The 17,212-nt window shown below is 48.3% G+C and overlaps 1 protein-coding gene across 4 annotated transcripts in view; it reads right to left on the bottom strand.

Moving 5' to 3' along the window:
• Nucleotides 1–17,212, bottom strand: part of Rbm20 (RNA binding motif protein 20) — a 183,179-nt gene that overhangs the window by 12,905 nt on the left and 153,062 nt on the right. For 3 of the 4 annotated variants that reach the window (XM_075974388.1, XM_075974387.1, XM_075974386.1), the window contains 4 exons: nt 11,336–12,005; nt 5,429–5,533; nt 3,648–4,296; nt 1,948–2,082 (listed from right to left, as the gene is read on the bottom strand). In XM_075974388.1, the coding sequence (XP_075830503.1) occupies nt 1,948–2,082; nt 3,648–4,296; nt 5,429–5,533; nt 11,336–12,005 (1,559 nt within the window). The remainder of the gene's footprint in view (nt 1–1,947; nt 2,083–3,647; nt 4,297–5,428; nt 5,534–11,335; nt 12,006–17,212) is intronic. The other variant, XM_075974385.1, reaches the window with a different exon arrangement.

The following is a 17,212-nucleotide window of genomic DNA, read 5'->3' as shown; positions in this document are numbered from 1 at the left end:
TTCCCTGGGTGCCCACATGGTTATCACTTTCTAGTACGTCCTTGGGTCACATTCCTAAGAGATACTTCCCCCAAACATCCCCTCTGATAAGCTGCTCCTCCTTTTTCCCTCTTAGAGCCAGTGCAGAGATCACAGACATCAATCCAGGAGATTGTTACTAGTGTGCACCCCCCTCTATGCTCACTGGTGTGCGCCACCGCCATTCTCACTGGTGTGCGCAACCGCCATTCTCACATGTGTGCGCCACCGCCATTCTCACTGGTGTGCGCCACCGCCATTCTCCCTGGTGTGAGCAACCGCCATGCTCACTGGTGTGCGCCACCACCATGCTCACTGGTGTGCGCCACCGCCATTCTCACTGGTGTGCGCCACCGCCATGCTCCCTGGTGTGCGCCACCGCCATTCTCACTGGTGTGCGCCACCGCCATGCTCACTGGTGTGCGCCACCGCCATGCTCACTGGTGTGCGCCACCGCCATTCTCACTGGTGTGCGCCACCGCCATGCTCACTGGTGTGCGCCACCGCCATGCTCACTGGTGTGCGCCACCGCCATGCTCACTGGTGTGCACCACCGCCATGCTCACTGGTGTGCGCCACCGCCATGCTCCCTGGTGTGCGCCACCGCCATGCTCACTGGTGTGCGCCACCGCCATGCTCACTGGTGTGCGCCACCGCCATGCTCACTGGTGTGCGCCACCGCCATGCTCACTGGTGTGCGCCACCGCCATGCTCACTGGTGTGCGCCACCGCCATGCTCACTGGTGTGCGCCACCGCCATTCTCACTGGTGTGCGCCACCGCCATGCTCACTGGTGTGCGCCACCGCCATGCTCACTGGTGTGCGCCACCGCCATTCTCACTGGTGTGCGCCACCGCCATTCTCACTGGTGTGAGCAACCGCCATTCTCACTGGTGTGCGCCACCGCCATGCTCACTGGTGTGCGCCACCGCCAAGCTCACTGGTGTGCGCCACCGCCATTCTCACTGGTGTGCGCCACCGCCATGCTCACTGGTGTGCGCCACCGCCATGCTCACTGGTGTGCGCCACCGCCATGCTCACTGGTGTGCGCCACCGCCATGCTCACTGGTGTGCGCCACCGCCATGCTCCCTGGTGTGCGCCACCGCCATGCTCACTGGTGTGCGCCACCGCCATGCTCACTGGTGTGCGCCACCGCCATTCTCACTGGTGTGCGCCACCGCCATGCTCACTGGTGTGCGCCACCGCCATGCTCACTGGTGTGCGCCACCGCCATGCTCACTGGTGTGCGCCACCGCCATTCTCACTGGTGTGCGCCACCGCCATGCTCACTGGTGTGCGCCACCGCCATGCTCACTGGTGTGCGCCACCGCCATTCTCACTGGTGTGCGCCACCGCCATTCTCACTGGTGTGAGCAACCGCCATTCTCACTGGTGTGCGCCACCGCCATGCTCACTGGTGTGCGCCACCGCCAAGCTCACTGGTGTGCGCCACCGCCATTCTCACTAGTGTGCGCCACCGCCATGTTAACCGGTGTGCACCACAACTTCAGTCTATTATGTGGGCTCAGAGAAGCAGATCTTTCAAGGAGAAAAGTTGTGTGGCATTCTGGGACAATATAGAACAAGGATACACAGGAGAATGACAGCAAAGGGGGTTCATTTTAGCTGAGATAGTGGGGCTTCTGTTTCCTGCCTAAACAAGGCCTGGGCTTCCCTGCTGGGGAAACTGGCCTTTCCTGGCTGAGTTTTACTGCTGTGCAATTCACAGTTCAGTCATGTGGCTTTTAGGTCTACTATGGGAGCCGGAAACGGTAAGAAACTTTATCGTCTTGCAGGTCTGGGCTATTGCATCACATCTTAAAAACAAGGACAGCACCATGGCAAAAGCCCTCTTGAGCTCCTCCAGGTCACTTGAGAACTGTCACTTCCTGGAGCTGGGACTCAGGAAGGACTGTGATTTCACCTACCTAGAGGAATGCTAAGCTCGTTGAACACATCCTCCGGTTCCCAGGAAGGCAAAGAAAGGGGCTCTTTCAGCTCCACTTCGGTGAGTTCTGGTGACCTCACTTCCAGAGATTTCACTTCCACATACCTGGAGTTTTCTGCAAAACATGAGCCTGTGAGGTAGGAGATGAGGACAAGCCACACACACACAAATAAACAAACAAAAAAAGCACCCTAATGAAACTCACAGCAGGCCTCAAAGAGTCCCTGTAATTCCATCCCCTGCACTGTGATTGGGAACTGTCCCTTGGACTGCTTAATCACGTGAGGCTGGGGCTGCTAATTAGCACCAAAGTGCTATAATTAAGATCATTTTCCACTGCCAAAAAAATGCCACACGCAATAATACTTGGCACTTCTTAGCACTTGGCACACGGGGATGGACTGGTAATGCCTTCACTTGGATGATCCGTCCTCCATCACCCCCAGTCAGTATCACTCCATCTCTGCAGGGAGGGGAATCCTCAAAGGGCAGAAATAGTGCTGACATCCACCAAGACTGGCCACAAAGGCAATGCCACCCTCACCCCGTGCTTGTGAAGCAGCACTATTAAACACAAACGCCAACTACGGGGTAAGTCAATACACCTCTGAGCCCGGCACTTGTTGAGACCCGTACCACAAAGTAAAGGGTGCTCGATCAGAGAGAGGTGAAAATGTCAGCACTCTTTCCTCAAACCTGTTCTAGATGGGCTGGGCCTCTTTGTTTCTCTAGCAACAAGCAGGCTGATCAAGACCGTTTCCATGGAGATTCAGAGCCCGGCAGGTGAAAAACTGCTCAGGTCAGCTTGACACAGAGGAAAGCCCAAGCCTCTGGGCCACCCACCAGCTCTGCTACCCACAAGGCTCTGGGTTGAGATATTCCTTTTCCCTGCCTTTCCCTGTATTTTCTGCTTCTTGGGTTTTACTCCAGCTTTGGTAAAGCTGTCAGCTTTCTATAAAATGGATCTCTAGTTATGTGCACTGCAGGAGTCTTAAGAACTACTCACCCTCCCTCCAACCCGCCCCCCTTCCCCAGCTCTGGATGGATCTGTTTCCATCTGGCAGAGAAGACAGGGCTTAGCCCATTTTAGACTCCTTAGTTCATGATGTCACAGCGCTGAGCATAGACACAACATCACCTCCGGTGGAGGCAGACTTGTTCCTGGGATAAGTCCTGTTTCGCTATCTGACCCTGGAGAAAAACAGGTCTGAGGTAGCCAGAAGGGAAGCAAGCCAAGCCCTTCAGCAAAGCCCTCCTTCTTCTCTGTACGATCTTCTCTCACCCACCCCTCCATCAAAGAAATAATTGCAAGGGGGTAAAGGCAGCAAGTCATCAAAATGAACCCAAACCTTTTTCCCCCAAAAAATCTGAAAACTCAACCTGATCTTAGTCGCCTGTGCCTATGTGGGACCCCATAATGCAGAGAAATCGAGCCTAGCTCAGGTGGCTTCTCAGAACTCAGTGGCTCCTCTCAGCTTTCCTCTATACTGTTTGCCTGAGAGCTATAACAGGCTAACCTGGCCTTCAGAGGCTTGCTTCTGCACATGGCTTTCTGCCTCGGCTTTAAAGCGAGTTGGAAACTCCCCGTATGTCTGTTCCAGTCGGCACACGTCTGCATGTCCTGATGGAAGCAGTGGCCCAGTCCACCCAACCACCCATAGAGGAAAGGAAGGTAGTTACCCTCAGTCAATGCACCTTGGCAAGCCAGGCCTTGGAGGTCACTTTCAGTAGGGGGGCTGGCTTTCTCTTCCAGGGGACTGACTTCGTGAGCCCCATCTTCAGGAGACCCCCTGGCCTTGCAGTCATCGAGAAAGGGGCTGGATTGCCGGGCCCTGTCCTCTGCTGGCTGGAGGGACATTTGTTGGGTTGTAGGGGCCGGACGCGCATCTGAGTCCTCCGCTCCTCTTGCCTCCTCGTAGCAATCTGAGACCTCCAGTGAGAGGCCTGTCGCGCATTCAGCTGGCTTCCGCTCAGCGTCCAGATTTAGGCCAGGCATCTCCATGTCCGTGTCATTGGGACAGCGTGTAGATGTAGACGGCAGTTGTCTGGGCAGCGTGAAGCTGCTTTCTGCACCCCCGTTCCCCATGGTCTCCTCCTGCTTGGTGAAATCTTTGGCCAAGTCCAAACCTAAGGTGGCTGTCACGCAGGGACATATTTCAGGGAGGGTTTTGTCCTTCTGGGTAATGGGCATAATTTCCTCCAGCTCTGGGATGTCCGGCTCCATGATGAAATCTTCTTCCCCCACTTCATCCACCGTGACCAGCTCCTCCATGTTTGTGGGGTACCAGCTGTCCCCCTCGGCCTCACTGCCACTCTCCCAGTCTGGTTCCTGTATAAGGATGGAGAATGTGTATCAGACGGTGGCTAACGATATTCACCCAGAAGCTGTTTACACCAGCTACAGGAGCCCCTGGCCAGAAAGACCTGGGCGTTTGCGCCTTCTCCTCCTCGGGAAGCCTTTACTGGGTACTTAGGGAATGTGAGCCCCTCAAGTCTCACTTTATCCATTTATCCTCAGGATGGCACCCAAATTGGCACAGGCTCCAGAAAAAGCCCTTGATGCTCAATCTGCCGTCTTTAAAATGACACAAAGGTATATTTTTTTTCAATGAAGCTCTTGTTGAAATTATGCAGGTCAACTTCAAATGATTTCATAAATAAACGTGTTTTGAAAACTAAAAAAAAATCACACAAAGATTACCTAGCCTTGCTATGTAACAGTAAATGTCTCTGAATGAAGAAGCTATAAATGCTAAACACTTATCAAGCTGTTTCTGTGTATGTGCGGACACCTCTAAAAGAAAAACCACTCACAAACATCCTCCCAACTCCCTCCCTCTCAGCAAAGGTGCAACTTCCACGCTCACAGCTGCCCTCCTGTATTTTTCCCTTGGAGTTCCCAGCAGCCTACGGCTTGGCACACAGATTCGGGAGGGTAGTTTCCCCTGACCGGAAAGGCATGAAGCTGGCTGCCATCCAAGGACATTTCTTTTGCCTGTGGAAGCCCAGCCCAGGAGGACGGTAATTGGATTTTGATTTTTAACTCAGTAAAAATAATCTTTACAAAACAAGGAATAGATCTTGTTGATCTCAGGGTCTGGGCCTGCTGTGGCCAGGCCTCCAGCTTGAGTACTTGTGTCCCCAGCCCACTAAGAGACCTGCTTATTTGGGGAGCCTGACTCTGAAGCCTGAGTCTTTTTTGGGCGTCCGTTTTCTTTCAGAGTCACAGTCAAGTTGCTGGTGAGGGAGGCAGAGCCCAGACATGTGGCTGAAGATCTCCCAGGCGAAGATGTCTAAAGACCTCACCAAGCCATTCCACCAGGAAGCACCACGGCCTTGGTGGAAGCGCTTGTGGAGACGGACACATGTTCCATGCAGCCACTGTCAGGCATGACTGATTCCTCTGACTGAGTCCCTGGGGCTAATACACGACACCACCAACAAGATGGGGACACATTTACCTTCCTTGTCTTCATGTTTTCTGGCTCAGAGGACTCCGTCCCTTCCCCCTGTCTGCCGGCTGGTGGAGGGCTTGCTTCCGTGCCTTCTTGTTCCTCAGTACCAGTCTAACAAGAGAAGAAGAGAGTAATCAGGACCAAGAGTGAGCAGAGGCAGGAGAAAGAGGGAATGCGGGGGGGGGGGACGCAGATCTACCTGCTTTTCCCCTATCCCTCACAGTGCTGTAACACTGAGGCTCAGAAAGGAGTTGCTCACTCACACAGACAGATAGACAGACATTTTGAAAGCTGGCCCATTGGCTTTCAGGGACAGAAATCCCTGGCCACCTTAGGGTTTGCAGTGAGGATGACTATAAGAAGCTAAAAGTGACCTATCTTGGGCAGGCAAGACCCTGGCCACTATGGTGACATCTCCTTCCAAAGGCATTTTTTCATTCACACACACACACACACACACACACACACACACACACGTTATTCCTTTATCTCCTTATGTGCAGGAAGGGAGTTGTCACCAACTGGAGCTGTAAACCAAGCACACTCCCTCCTTCCTGCTATTCTCCCCCTGGTTCGGGCCTCAGGCTGGTGACCCACATCTAGGAAACAGAGCAACTGAAAACAGGGATTTGGTTTGAGAGTTGGGCTGCTACACAGCAACAGGGGCAGTGATCTGCAATCCACATGGTATTTTACAATTTTGAAATTACATTTGTGTGTGTGTGCATGTGAGTACAAGCACCCAAGGAGGCCAAAGACATCAATGTTATGGAGTGAGTATTGCAGGCACTTGTAAACTATACCCATCACGAGTGCTGGGTACCAAACTAGGGTCTTTGCAAGAGCAGTGCATGTTCTTAACCACTGATCCCTTCCACCAACACTGCAAATTTAGTTTAAGCTTTGGGGCTGGAGAGATGGCTCAGCAGTTAAGAGCACTGGGTTCAATTTCCAGCACCATGTGATGGCTCACAACTGTGTGTAACCCCAGTTCCTGGGAATGTGACACCCTCTTCTGGATATATGTGCAGGCAAAACACCAATAAACATGAAACAAATAAATAAAAATTTCCAAAAGAAGAGGGGAGCTTGCTAATCCTCAGTTTAGAAGTTTCTCAAGTTTACTCTCCTATGACTTATCCCTTGGTCAAGTTAAGGCTACTCCCTGGGCTCCTCTGGGACAGGGGACATTGCATTTTATCAACGTTCTTGGTTGAGGTCGGTGCGAGGTAAAGTTCTGATTTTAATTACTTGCAAGCAGACACACCCCCTTGAGCTGATAAGGAGCCAATTAGAGCAGGAACTGGGGGCTGACTGGTATAACTGGTTATTACTGGATAGGAACAAAAGAAGCAAGGGAAACCACTCTGAGCTTTCCTCAAGTCTTCCATGTGCAGAGCAAAGCAGCTCCGCTTGTCCTTCCAGGCACCAGAAGTCCGCTCCCACCAGATGATGGCCGCTTACATTGTTGCTGTTTTTATCTGCCTGCATAAATCATCCCTGGCCATTCCTTATGAAAATAAACCATCGTTCACAAGTAGTTCTTGCAGGCAGAGTCAATACAGTAAAACTTCCCATCCCATTCAAGCGTGGAGAGCAAAGGACAGACTTAATGATGTAGCCAGAGCCTCTTGCTAGAAAAGCCACTAAGAAAGAGCGGGGGAAGAGGCTTTCTAGGCTCTACAGACAGCTCTAGGTGAGAAGGACACCTCCTGAGTAACAGACCAACAGAATCCATACCCAACTTCCCCACCTCACAGACCAAGACAGCATGTCTCAACGGTGGTGCGCAGGTATTGCCACCAGAGCCAGGAAATCTGCTCAGCTTCAATCTCTTCTGATCTCTACCCTCCCCGCAAATCTATTTTCTACAGGGCAATCCAAAAGGATCTTCTTAAAATGGAAAAAGAATCACATCCCCCGTGCACCTTCTTGTCAGAAGATCTCATTTATTTCCCCTTTCACTGAGGACTGTGGATCTTTAATCTGCACACAAGGCCCTGCCCGATGTGGCTCCCAGGGACAAACGCATCTCCCTCCAGTACATTAATGCAGTACACTGTTCCAACCACACTGGCCTCCAGCCACACAGCACCCTTTGCACAAGTTGCTCCCTCTGTCTGACCTTCCTTTCCACTCCCCAAATATGCAGCCTTCCTTCAAATATCACAGGAAAGCCTTGAATCCATTGCAGTTCCTGACATCATCTTATAGCTTGGCATCACCCGGTGTTCTTCTGTTCACATGAAGAGTGACTTGGCCTCTTCAGAGTGTTCAGAGACTCCCAGCATGTTGGGGGTCTCTGAACCGAGCACAAGAGTTTTTCTATTTCTTCCTCGAGATTGCTCCTCCCATCCCCAGGGGTTTGCCTACTGCAAGCTTCTAGCTGTGTGAGACTTACAGGTGTGGTTCTTGTGTATGTATGTACATACATGCATGCACAGTGCCCACATGCATATGTATATGTACATGTTTGTGTGCAGGCACATATGTGCACAGCATGCATGCATATGTGTACACGCATATGTACATTAGAAGACAGCTCAGGTATTAGTCCTCGTCTTCCACCTCATTTTAGACAAGGCATCTTTGTTGTTTGCCTTGGGACTGTACTAGCTGGCTCATATACTTCCAGAGATTCTCCTGGCTGCCCCTCCCATCTCGTCACTGGATCACTGTGATTAAGGATACACGCTACTACATCCAGCTTTACCTGAGTTCTGGAGCCATGCTTGCAATGAAACAACATACCCACAGAGCCCTCTTCCTCGCCCTGGACTTTCTAAAGCATGGGAGACTCCATGCGGATCTGTAGAGCTGGGTCTTGCTCTAAAGAGCGGGAGGGGCAGCCCTCAGCATGGTTGTCACCCTCTGGAGCTGAGCAGTGATTGGCCTCCTCCACCAGTCACCACCTTTTGCTTGGCTTTACCCATCCCACTATCGCTGGCTTGGCTTCCCAGGACATATCTGTGGTCCTTGACGCCTCCCTTCTAGAAGGATGGACCTGAACCTCTTTCTCTCATCCTTTCTCAGTGACTTGATTTCTTTCTGGGGTTCTAAGGTCAAATCTGGATTTGGCCACCCATTCCCACTGAGAAACACACAGGGCTTCTGCCCCGTAGAGATCTCAGAGGGTCTGTCATGAGCACAAGCTCACTATGACACGATTGCAGCCTAGTGATCACACCTACTTAGCAAAGAACACCGAAACAGATTAGAGTGGCCTGGTTCTCAGGAGTCAGGCCCGTGCCTCTAAGTCACCGCCTCTTCCACAGATGCTTATTCAACACCCACTCTTGCCAAGCTCTGCTCAAGGACAGAGACGTGGCTGTGAACACAAAAGATTCTTGCACTGTGGAGATTATGTTTGGGGGTTGTGGGGTGAGGGCAGATACTGTGTTAAATAAGGTTGCTAAGTGCTGGGTGCGCAGATCACTCTGAGCTCAGAAAGGTAGGAGGAGACAGAAGTGGGGTGCGGTGTTGGGATGTTATACAGCAGCTATAAGTAAAGGCAAAGATGCTAAGAACAAGAGGAGTAGACTTCTGGGGAGGGGAGAATCATACGCAAAGGCCCGCCAACTCATACTGCTGGCCTTTCCTTGAGACACCCTCAACTCCTTGACTATTTCTAAGCAAATATAGCTGCCCTGTGGTGTCTAGGGTGGGGTTCCAGATTCCTCTTCCATGCCAGGGTCTGCAGGTGCCTAAGGCCCTTATATAAAAGGACCTTATATAAAATGGCCTCGTGTTTGCTATAACCCACACAGATCCCCGGCAGAAACTTTAAATCACCGCTGGTTTGCTTTTTAGCCCTCGTGCCACGCTATATGAACAGTCATTCTACCTGTCTTCTTTAGACATAACATGTTTTTTAAAGTTTGTAGATGTTCATTCGAGACAAAACTTCTCCCCAAAATAGTTTCAACCTGTGGTTGGTTGAATTCACAAACACAGAACCCAGGGATACAGTTTTAAAAAGTGTACCCTCTTCTTAAAAATATCAGCTGGCTTACCGGTTCCCAGAATCCAGCATGAGTCTTCAACAGGGCACAGGTGAGTCTACCACACCCACCTCTCTGATCTCACCCCCTGTGCAGCTCCTGTTTTGCCAGTTGAGAAAATATGGCAGACTTTGAAATGGACAGAAAAGATTACTGGCAAGACTCCCTGTCCTTTATTTATTTATCTACTTAATATTTATTTAACTGGGGGTTGAATCCAGGGCCTCCTATAAGTAGGCAATGCTCCACCATTGAGCTTCATCCTAGCCATTCACATTTGTATATGAGGCAGGGTCTCACTAAGTGGCCCAGGCTGCTCTTGAACTTGCGATCCTCCTGGCTCGGTCTACCTCTCTGGATTCGAGATCTGTGCCACTAGGCCCAGGCCTGGTATCCTAATAGAACGCTAGGCATTTGTTTACCGCATCCTTCTAAGGTATCAGATTCTTTGGTGGTCATGCCTTTTGTGATTTTACATCTGTGCTGAAAACTGATCACTGGTCCTGATGCAAACGCTTCTTACTCATCAAGATGCAAATGAGTTTTATCCAGTGACGATGCAGCTGATTCCCTGAGTCCTGCGGAAGACACCAGTTACATCTCACTAGCAAATCCCTATGCTGATTGCTTCTATAAGTTGCCTGTTCATTAGTCCCTCCTTTGAGCTGACTTTACATCGTATGCGGCTAAGATGTAATGCAGGAGCTAATAATAATCTTTCGCATGTTTCTAGCAGAACCGTGATTTTATGTTTAGAAATAGAATCTTTAAATATGTCCTAGAAATGCAACCACATTGGATATTCTTGAAAACAGTTGTTTGTTTCCACTTTTTCTTGCCGCATCTCCTACCAAGAGCACCAAACTGGTTTTTGTCCATTTTCAATACCCATCTACATGCAGCTTTTACTCTGCACTGTTAATTGCCTACAGAGAGCTGCTGGTCCACTGGAAATTCCAACTTGGGCTCTATTATGTGCAGATTGTTTTATGTCTGCTGGACCTCGGCCTCTGCCGTATACGCACTATGTCCTATTCACCTTGGATTTCTTGTGCCAGACCCACACTTGACTCCTCTCCCAAACATGGGGGAATGAAGGCTGGACGACAGCCCAAAGTGACTCTTCAGTGTTCATGGGATTACGAATTGAACTCCTTGTTTGGACTGCCACCCACTCCTAGGTAGAACTCCTAGAAGATATGCACAGAGGATTTCAAGGATTCCGCGTCTTGTGAAAATCCCTAAAAGTCTACCATCACACCCATGTTTAATAGGAGGCCTCAGCTAAAAGGGAATGCAAGCCAAGTTGGATATATGTGCCAGCTGGTTGCAATGGGCCTTTATTAAAATGAAATTAAAGTCCTTTATCTGGAGAAGCTACCATGCTTGAGCTCAAAGTATAATTTAGGGGGTGGCGGCCACTTGTCCTCACCTGTCCTTGGAGCTCTGGATCAGAGATAGTTTTGGCAGGTGCACAGAATGAATCAAAAATCTAATCTCCCTTGGGCAACTGTGGGTGCCAACACCCAGGAACACTCCACCCTGGGCACACAGAACTACAAAGGGTCTTTCCATCAAGTCTCTCCTTAACTTGTAGCGAAGGCAACAAGGTCCATGTGGGACTCAATCACTAGCTACTACTCTGGCTGTCCCAATCTAGTCGCCTTGGTCAAAGGGAATCACACTGGGTGCTTTTCCTTCCTCCTCTGTGCTAATGACCTAACTTGGTAGGGCTGCTACAAGTAAGTGGTGTAGTTATCGAGGGTCCTCAGTGCAGTGCCCTGCACCTGGCAAAGAGTCAAGAACATTCATTCATTCCGTGCATGCTCATCAGCGTACGAGCCTTGGGATTTTCCTCTGGGCCAGCCGTACCTTCCCCAGGGTCACCCCAGGGGCACATTTGCGTTATTACCTCATTCTCTGCTGTTCCGCTTTCTTTTCTGTCATCAGCTCCTTCTTGGTCTCTGTCAGGTCTCTTGGCTCTACTTTTCTCACTCTGCTTGGACTTCGCACCCACAGGGGCCCTAGTGACCTTGGGTTCCAGTTCATCCCCTTTGCCCGAGTCCTCTGGGTGAGGGGGTCTAGTTTCCCGCAGTCTGGCCTCTTCTTTCCTCCTGGACCTTCCTGGTACTTCCTGCTGCTGCTTTGCGTGTTTGTCCAACTTGGCTTTGGGTTCCTTTCGATAGTAGCCATCGTCCCGACCTTTGTAGCTGGACAAAGAATGGAGTGGGCTGGGGGACCCTGACCTCAGGTACTTTTCCCGGTGGCCCCTCCCTCCTTCAAGTCGCTCATCCAGTTCAGCTTTGTCCATCTGCCTGGGGTAGTGTTTCCGGTCATGTGCCCAAACATCTGTCCGGTCCCTCTTGTCTTCCCCGTTCTCCCTCCAGGGAATGGACTCTCGGTCATCTTCCCTCCTTGCATAGGGGGAGTGCTCCCAGGAGTCCCGGCCGTTGCCCCAGTCAGTCCGAGAGGGGACTGGCGGACTGTGGGAAGAGCTGCAAGAGGTGAAGCTTGGAGTGTGCGATCTCGGGGAGAGTGATCGGCTCACCGGACTTCGGGACCGTGGCCGCTCAGTACCGTATCTGGGAGGAAGGGAAGAAACAGTGTTCAGAAGCTGCAGAACCCATACCCCACATCACCCAGATGTAGGCACACACAGTTCCTCTCAGAAAAAGCCTTGGCATAACCTACCTACCTGGGCATTCATCAGTCACAACTACATACCATTCACCCAGATGTAGACACACACAGGTCCCCTCAGAGATATCCTTGGAACCACCTACCCACCTGGGCATTCTCAGTCACAAGTCACAACCCAGCACTACACAGAGTGGCCAGGAACAAGCCTGTCTTCCCTCTTGACTTATGGGTATGACTTTCTTCCCAAGTCACTCTCTGCCCCCTCCCTTACAGGAGCTGGGAAGAATGGATATATTTGGTTCAGTCCTACTTTGCTTCCTCTAGGGAGCTCTGTTCAGGGGTACAGGCCCCAGAAGAGTCTTTTCCTGGGGATATACAGGGTGAGGGCTCCGAGAAAAGGGCTAAGAAGCAAGGTTGCCAAGTCTACCCTCAGAGACACTGCCTAACCCAGATCCAATGTTGCTTGCTTATAAGACTTGAAGACACTCCTCCACTTGGACCCCATCAGAATATAGGTGACTTGGCCTCCTTTTGTTCCTCTCATTTAGACCTCATTATAAGAAGTTTAGAGTCTAGGAATGGAAGTGGGGTTGTAGCATGAGTGAGGAGGCAGGCTCGGAGATCCACAAAACAGAAAATCAGGAAGACATCCAAGGGTTAGAAAAGGTCTCAGAACTCAGATCTGTTCAAATCTGAGATGAAGACATCGACACCCTCGGGAAGTGGATCTGCCTCAGGTTCAGAGCCCAGTTTCAATAGTCTCCACACTCTATACTACCACATAACTACAGATGCCATGATCTGCCTTTTACACACCATTAAAACCCCAAGAAAACATCATTTTAAATAAAAAAAAATCAGACAAATAAAAATCCCTGTCCTGAACACTCGCATGCTCTCTGAAGTCTGATTGCTAAGCAGATCACCTGAAACACACACCTGATACCCTAAAAGGACCGAACAGCTTCATGTGGTTAGCAAATGTAGAGCAACAATGTATCCCTCACGCAAATGTAGAGCAACAATGTATCCCTCACTCAAATGGAGAGCAACAATGTATCCCTCACTCAAATGGGGAGCAACAATGTATCCCTCATGCAAATGGAGAGCAACAATGTATCTATCCCTCACTTCCAGGACCCAGAGCTACACCTCTTATTGGCTAGGGCAGTCTCTTAGCCAACTTGGGAAGTCTGGACATCTGTCCTCTATAGTTAGGTTAGAGCACCCCCTGTGGCCACTCAGGAGACTGTAGGCCTAGTTTTGTTTTCCCATCTTAAGGGTCATAAAAGCCAGTTGAAAGAAATTAGTTGGGAAGTTACATGCACTTAGTATCTGGAACCAATGTTCAAGGAATCAGCTACATTCTTACTTATATTCCTACATTCAGCTCCTGAAAAATCAGGAAGTGACTACTTTTAAGCAGAATCTCTGTCACCACCACACACACCCAGGATGTACAGTTGCCCCCAAGGAGCCAGATGCCAACTCTCAGTGGCTGTATTCAAGCACAGGAGGACTATTTAGAGAAGCCCAGCATCTCACATGTCCCCATCTAACCTGAGTGGTACCTTTTGTGTGACTAGGGGAGATTAAGGAGGGGTTAGAAGGCCAGATGGATGGATCAGAGTCAAGAGTAGGCCAAGTTACAACTCATACCCCCATGCTGGCTAATTTTATGTCAATTTGACACAGGCTAGAGTCATCGGAGAGGAGATTCTCCTAGTTGGGAAAACGCCACCGTAAGATCAAGCTGTAGAAAAGTCAGTAAGACATTTTCTTAATTAGTGCTTGATGACAGAGGGCTCAGCTCATTGTGGGTGGGGCTATCCCTGGACTAGTGGTCCTGGGTTCTACAGAAAACCAGAGCAGCCCATGGAGAGTAAGTGACTAAGCAGCCTCCTCCATGGCCTCTGCATCAGCTCCTGCCTCCAGGCTCCTGCCTTGTTTGAGTTACTGTTGTAGAAAATCCTTTTGTACACTGTTAAGATGCATCACTCAGATTGCTTTAATAAAAAGATGAATGGCTAATTCAGCTAGGTGGGATTTTCAGGGCAGAGAGGACACTTGGAAGAAGAAGAAGAAGGCAGAGTCACCAGCCAGAGACAGAGGAAGTCAGACATGCAGGGGGAGTGGCAAAAGCCATGACCCACATGGCAGCACATAAATTAATAGAAACAGGTTAATTTAAATATAAGAGTTAGTTAGAAACAAGCCTAAGCTAATGGCTGAGCTTTCATAATTAATAATAAGTCTCCATGTCATAAATTGGGAGATAGAGAAAGGCTCACTACTTTTGGTAAACTATTAAAAAATAGTTTAAAAATAATTAAGTCTTTAAAGAGAGAAATAAAATAATAATTAAAAAATAAGCCAGAGAAAGATTTGCTACAAATGGCATCCAATGTGGAGGTACGTATTTCACGTAAGACCTGAGAAAGCTTTAAAAAAAAAAGATTCCAAATACACAAAAACAGAGCCAAATGTGGCTTCCTAGTCCCACAGTCTCTCATGAAGCCACGGTGTATAAAGATGCATCTCCCAGCCACTGCCTGCAGGCTTGAGCCAAGCTGCACAGTGGTTTCAGGTTTATGCTCATGCAGACAGCTAAGGGTACAGATAAGCAGTAAAGCAGATTCAGATGGAAAACCTCTATGCAGGTTACAGTGTGTTTGGATTACAGATTACAATGTGCATAGGATTAAGAAAAAAGAAAGAGTATAGACAGTCATTAAAAATGCTTTAAGATGCCAGGCAGTGGTGGCACACACCTTTAATCTCAGCACTTGGGAGGCAGAGACAGACAGGTCTCTGTGAGTTTGAGGCCAACCTGGTCTGTATGAGCTAGTTCCAGGACAAGCATCAAAACTATACAGAGAAAACCTGTCTCAAAAAAACCAAACGAAAGTTTAAAAATAATAGTCTCTAAAGAAAGAAATAAGGTGCCGGGCGGTGGTGGTGCACGCCTTTAATCTCAGCACTTGGGAGGCAGAGACAGACAGGTCTCTGTGAGTTTGAGGCCAACCTGGTCTGTACGAGCTAGTTCCAGGACAAGCATCAAAACTATACGGAGAAAACCTGTCTCAAAAAAACCAAAAGAAAGTTTAAAAATAATAGTCTCTAAAGAAAGAAATAAGGTGCCGGGCGGTGGTGGCGCACGCCTTTAATCTCAGCACTTGGGAGGCAGAGACAGACAGGTCTCTGTGAGTTTGAGGCCAACCTGGTCTGTACGAGCTAGCTCCAGGACAAGCATTAAAACTATACAGAGAAAACCTGTCTCAAAAAAACCAAAAGAAAGTTTAAAAATAATAGTCTTTAAAGAAAGAAATAAGGTGCCGGGCAGTGGTGGCGCACGCCTTTAATCCCAGCACTCGGGAGGCAGAGGCAGGCGGATCTCTGTGAGTTCGAGACCAGCCTGGTCTACAAGAGCTAGTTCCAGGATAGGCTCCAAAACCACAGAGAAACAAAGAAGGTAACGAAAAATAGCCATATAAAGATGGAAAATACACAGAGAGTCTGGATTCTTTATGGTGTCTTGCTGACTATAAATTTTTTTTATTGTTAATGAGTGAACAATAGCTGCTTAGAGACACTGGATTTTAAAAACTGCCAAATTAAAGCAACCTAAATATATATATATATATATTGGTTTTTTGAGACAGGGTTTCTCTGTGGCTTTGGAGCCTGTCCTGGAACTAGCTCTTGTAGACCAGGCTGGTCTTGAACTCACAGAGATCTGCCTGCCTCTGCCTCCCAAGTGCTGGGATTAAAGGCGTGCGCCACCACCGCCCGGAAACCTAAATATTTTTAAAATGTCTTAACTTCAAAATGAAAGTCAAAAAATACGTTGCATTGGAGAAGAGGTTATGCTTTTATTTTCACAGAAAATGAAAGGCTGTGGATTTGTGCAAGATTAAAGAGGATCAGGATTGATCAGGGGAAACTCCTGAAAGTCCTGGCTACAGATATAAAGGAATAAACCTAGAGAAACTACAAGACCTGTGAATATATTTTACCTGCTTAAATATAAAACAAAAAATCATATTTGGTTGGATATGGTTGCAAAGTCCATACTTGTGTTAATACAGATACGTATGTTACCTTTGAAAGGTATCTTTTCTCATACCTTTCATAACTTTATGTGTTTTCAGAACAGGGGACCAGACACCAATAACAATGGGTGGCCCAGGTGATCCAGCCTCCCAGAGTGCCTCTGCTACAGTTTCCTTGGAGTTCTACATACAGAACAGCTTCAAGGCTGCTGGCTGAGATGGTCCAGCCTCACAGACTATTCTAGCCAGGATAACCATTATTCTAATTTTTTCAGGTCCCACAAAGATTCCAGAACCCCCAAAACATAACACCCACATTTCCAAGAGGTGGGGTGGGTGATTTTGGTCATTTGGTGGGCTATTGATGTTTGACATCATTTGGGGGGTTGGTTAGAAACTATTATTGTTCATGGTCAGGGAAAACCTGACCATAGGAGATTAGATTTAGGGATCTCATTCCAAGGAGAAATGGGGGGATATAGTATAAAAATGATGAGCTAAAATGGTGGATTGTTGAGTCCAATTTTAAACAACCACTAGTCTCGAATATTTTACATTGATATAGATTTTTGTATATTGATAGAAATTTACTGTTAGTTTTGTTAGAATATACTGTACATACATTTCTACTCTTGTTTAAGGTATTGTGCCTAATGCAGCTTATTTAACAATGTAATATTAATTTCTAGTCCTTGGAAGTTATTATTACAAACTATTTGTGATAATAAAGTTATTAGTTAGTCACCTATAATAATCAAACTTGTAATCATGTTAGGTATGTCCTCAAGGTCATCCCTATATATAAAGAGATATTTTAGATAGATAAGTATTCTTCAAACACTTCAAAGACCTAAAAAATATTTTTAAATGTTTTGTTAATATAGGGCATTTCATGACAATGAGACACATCTGCCCCTGGCAGCAGCAATTTACTTCAGAGAAGATGATGGGCATCAGAGAAACTCCATTTACTTTCAATGTGGCAAAACTAGCCATTTGGGCAAGAAACTGTTTTTGCCTTGACTTCAGCTAACAGTTTGCTGTAAAAACTGGACAAGCAGAACACGGAAGAAAAAGACTATTGAACTTTGCCAAGA

Source organism: Microtus pennsylvanicus, chromosome 5 (assembly GCF_037038515.1).
Source record: "Microtus pennsylvanicus isolate mMicPen1 chromosome 5, mMicPen1.hap1, whole genome shotgun sequence".
Lineage (NCBI taxonomy): Eukaryota > Metazoa > Chordata > Mammalia > Rodentia > Cricetidae > Microtus > Microtus pennsylvanicus.
Note: the sequence above shows the minus strand (reverse complement) of the source record. Positions and strands in the feature narration are given on the sequence as shown.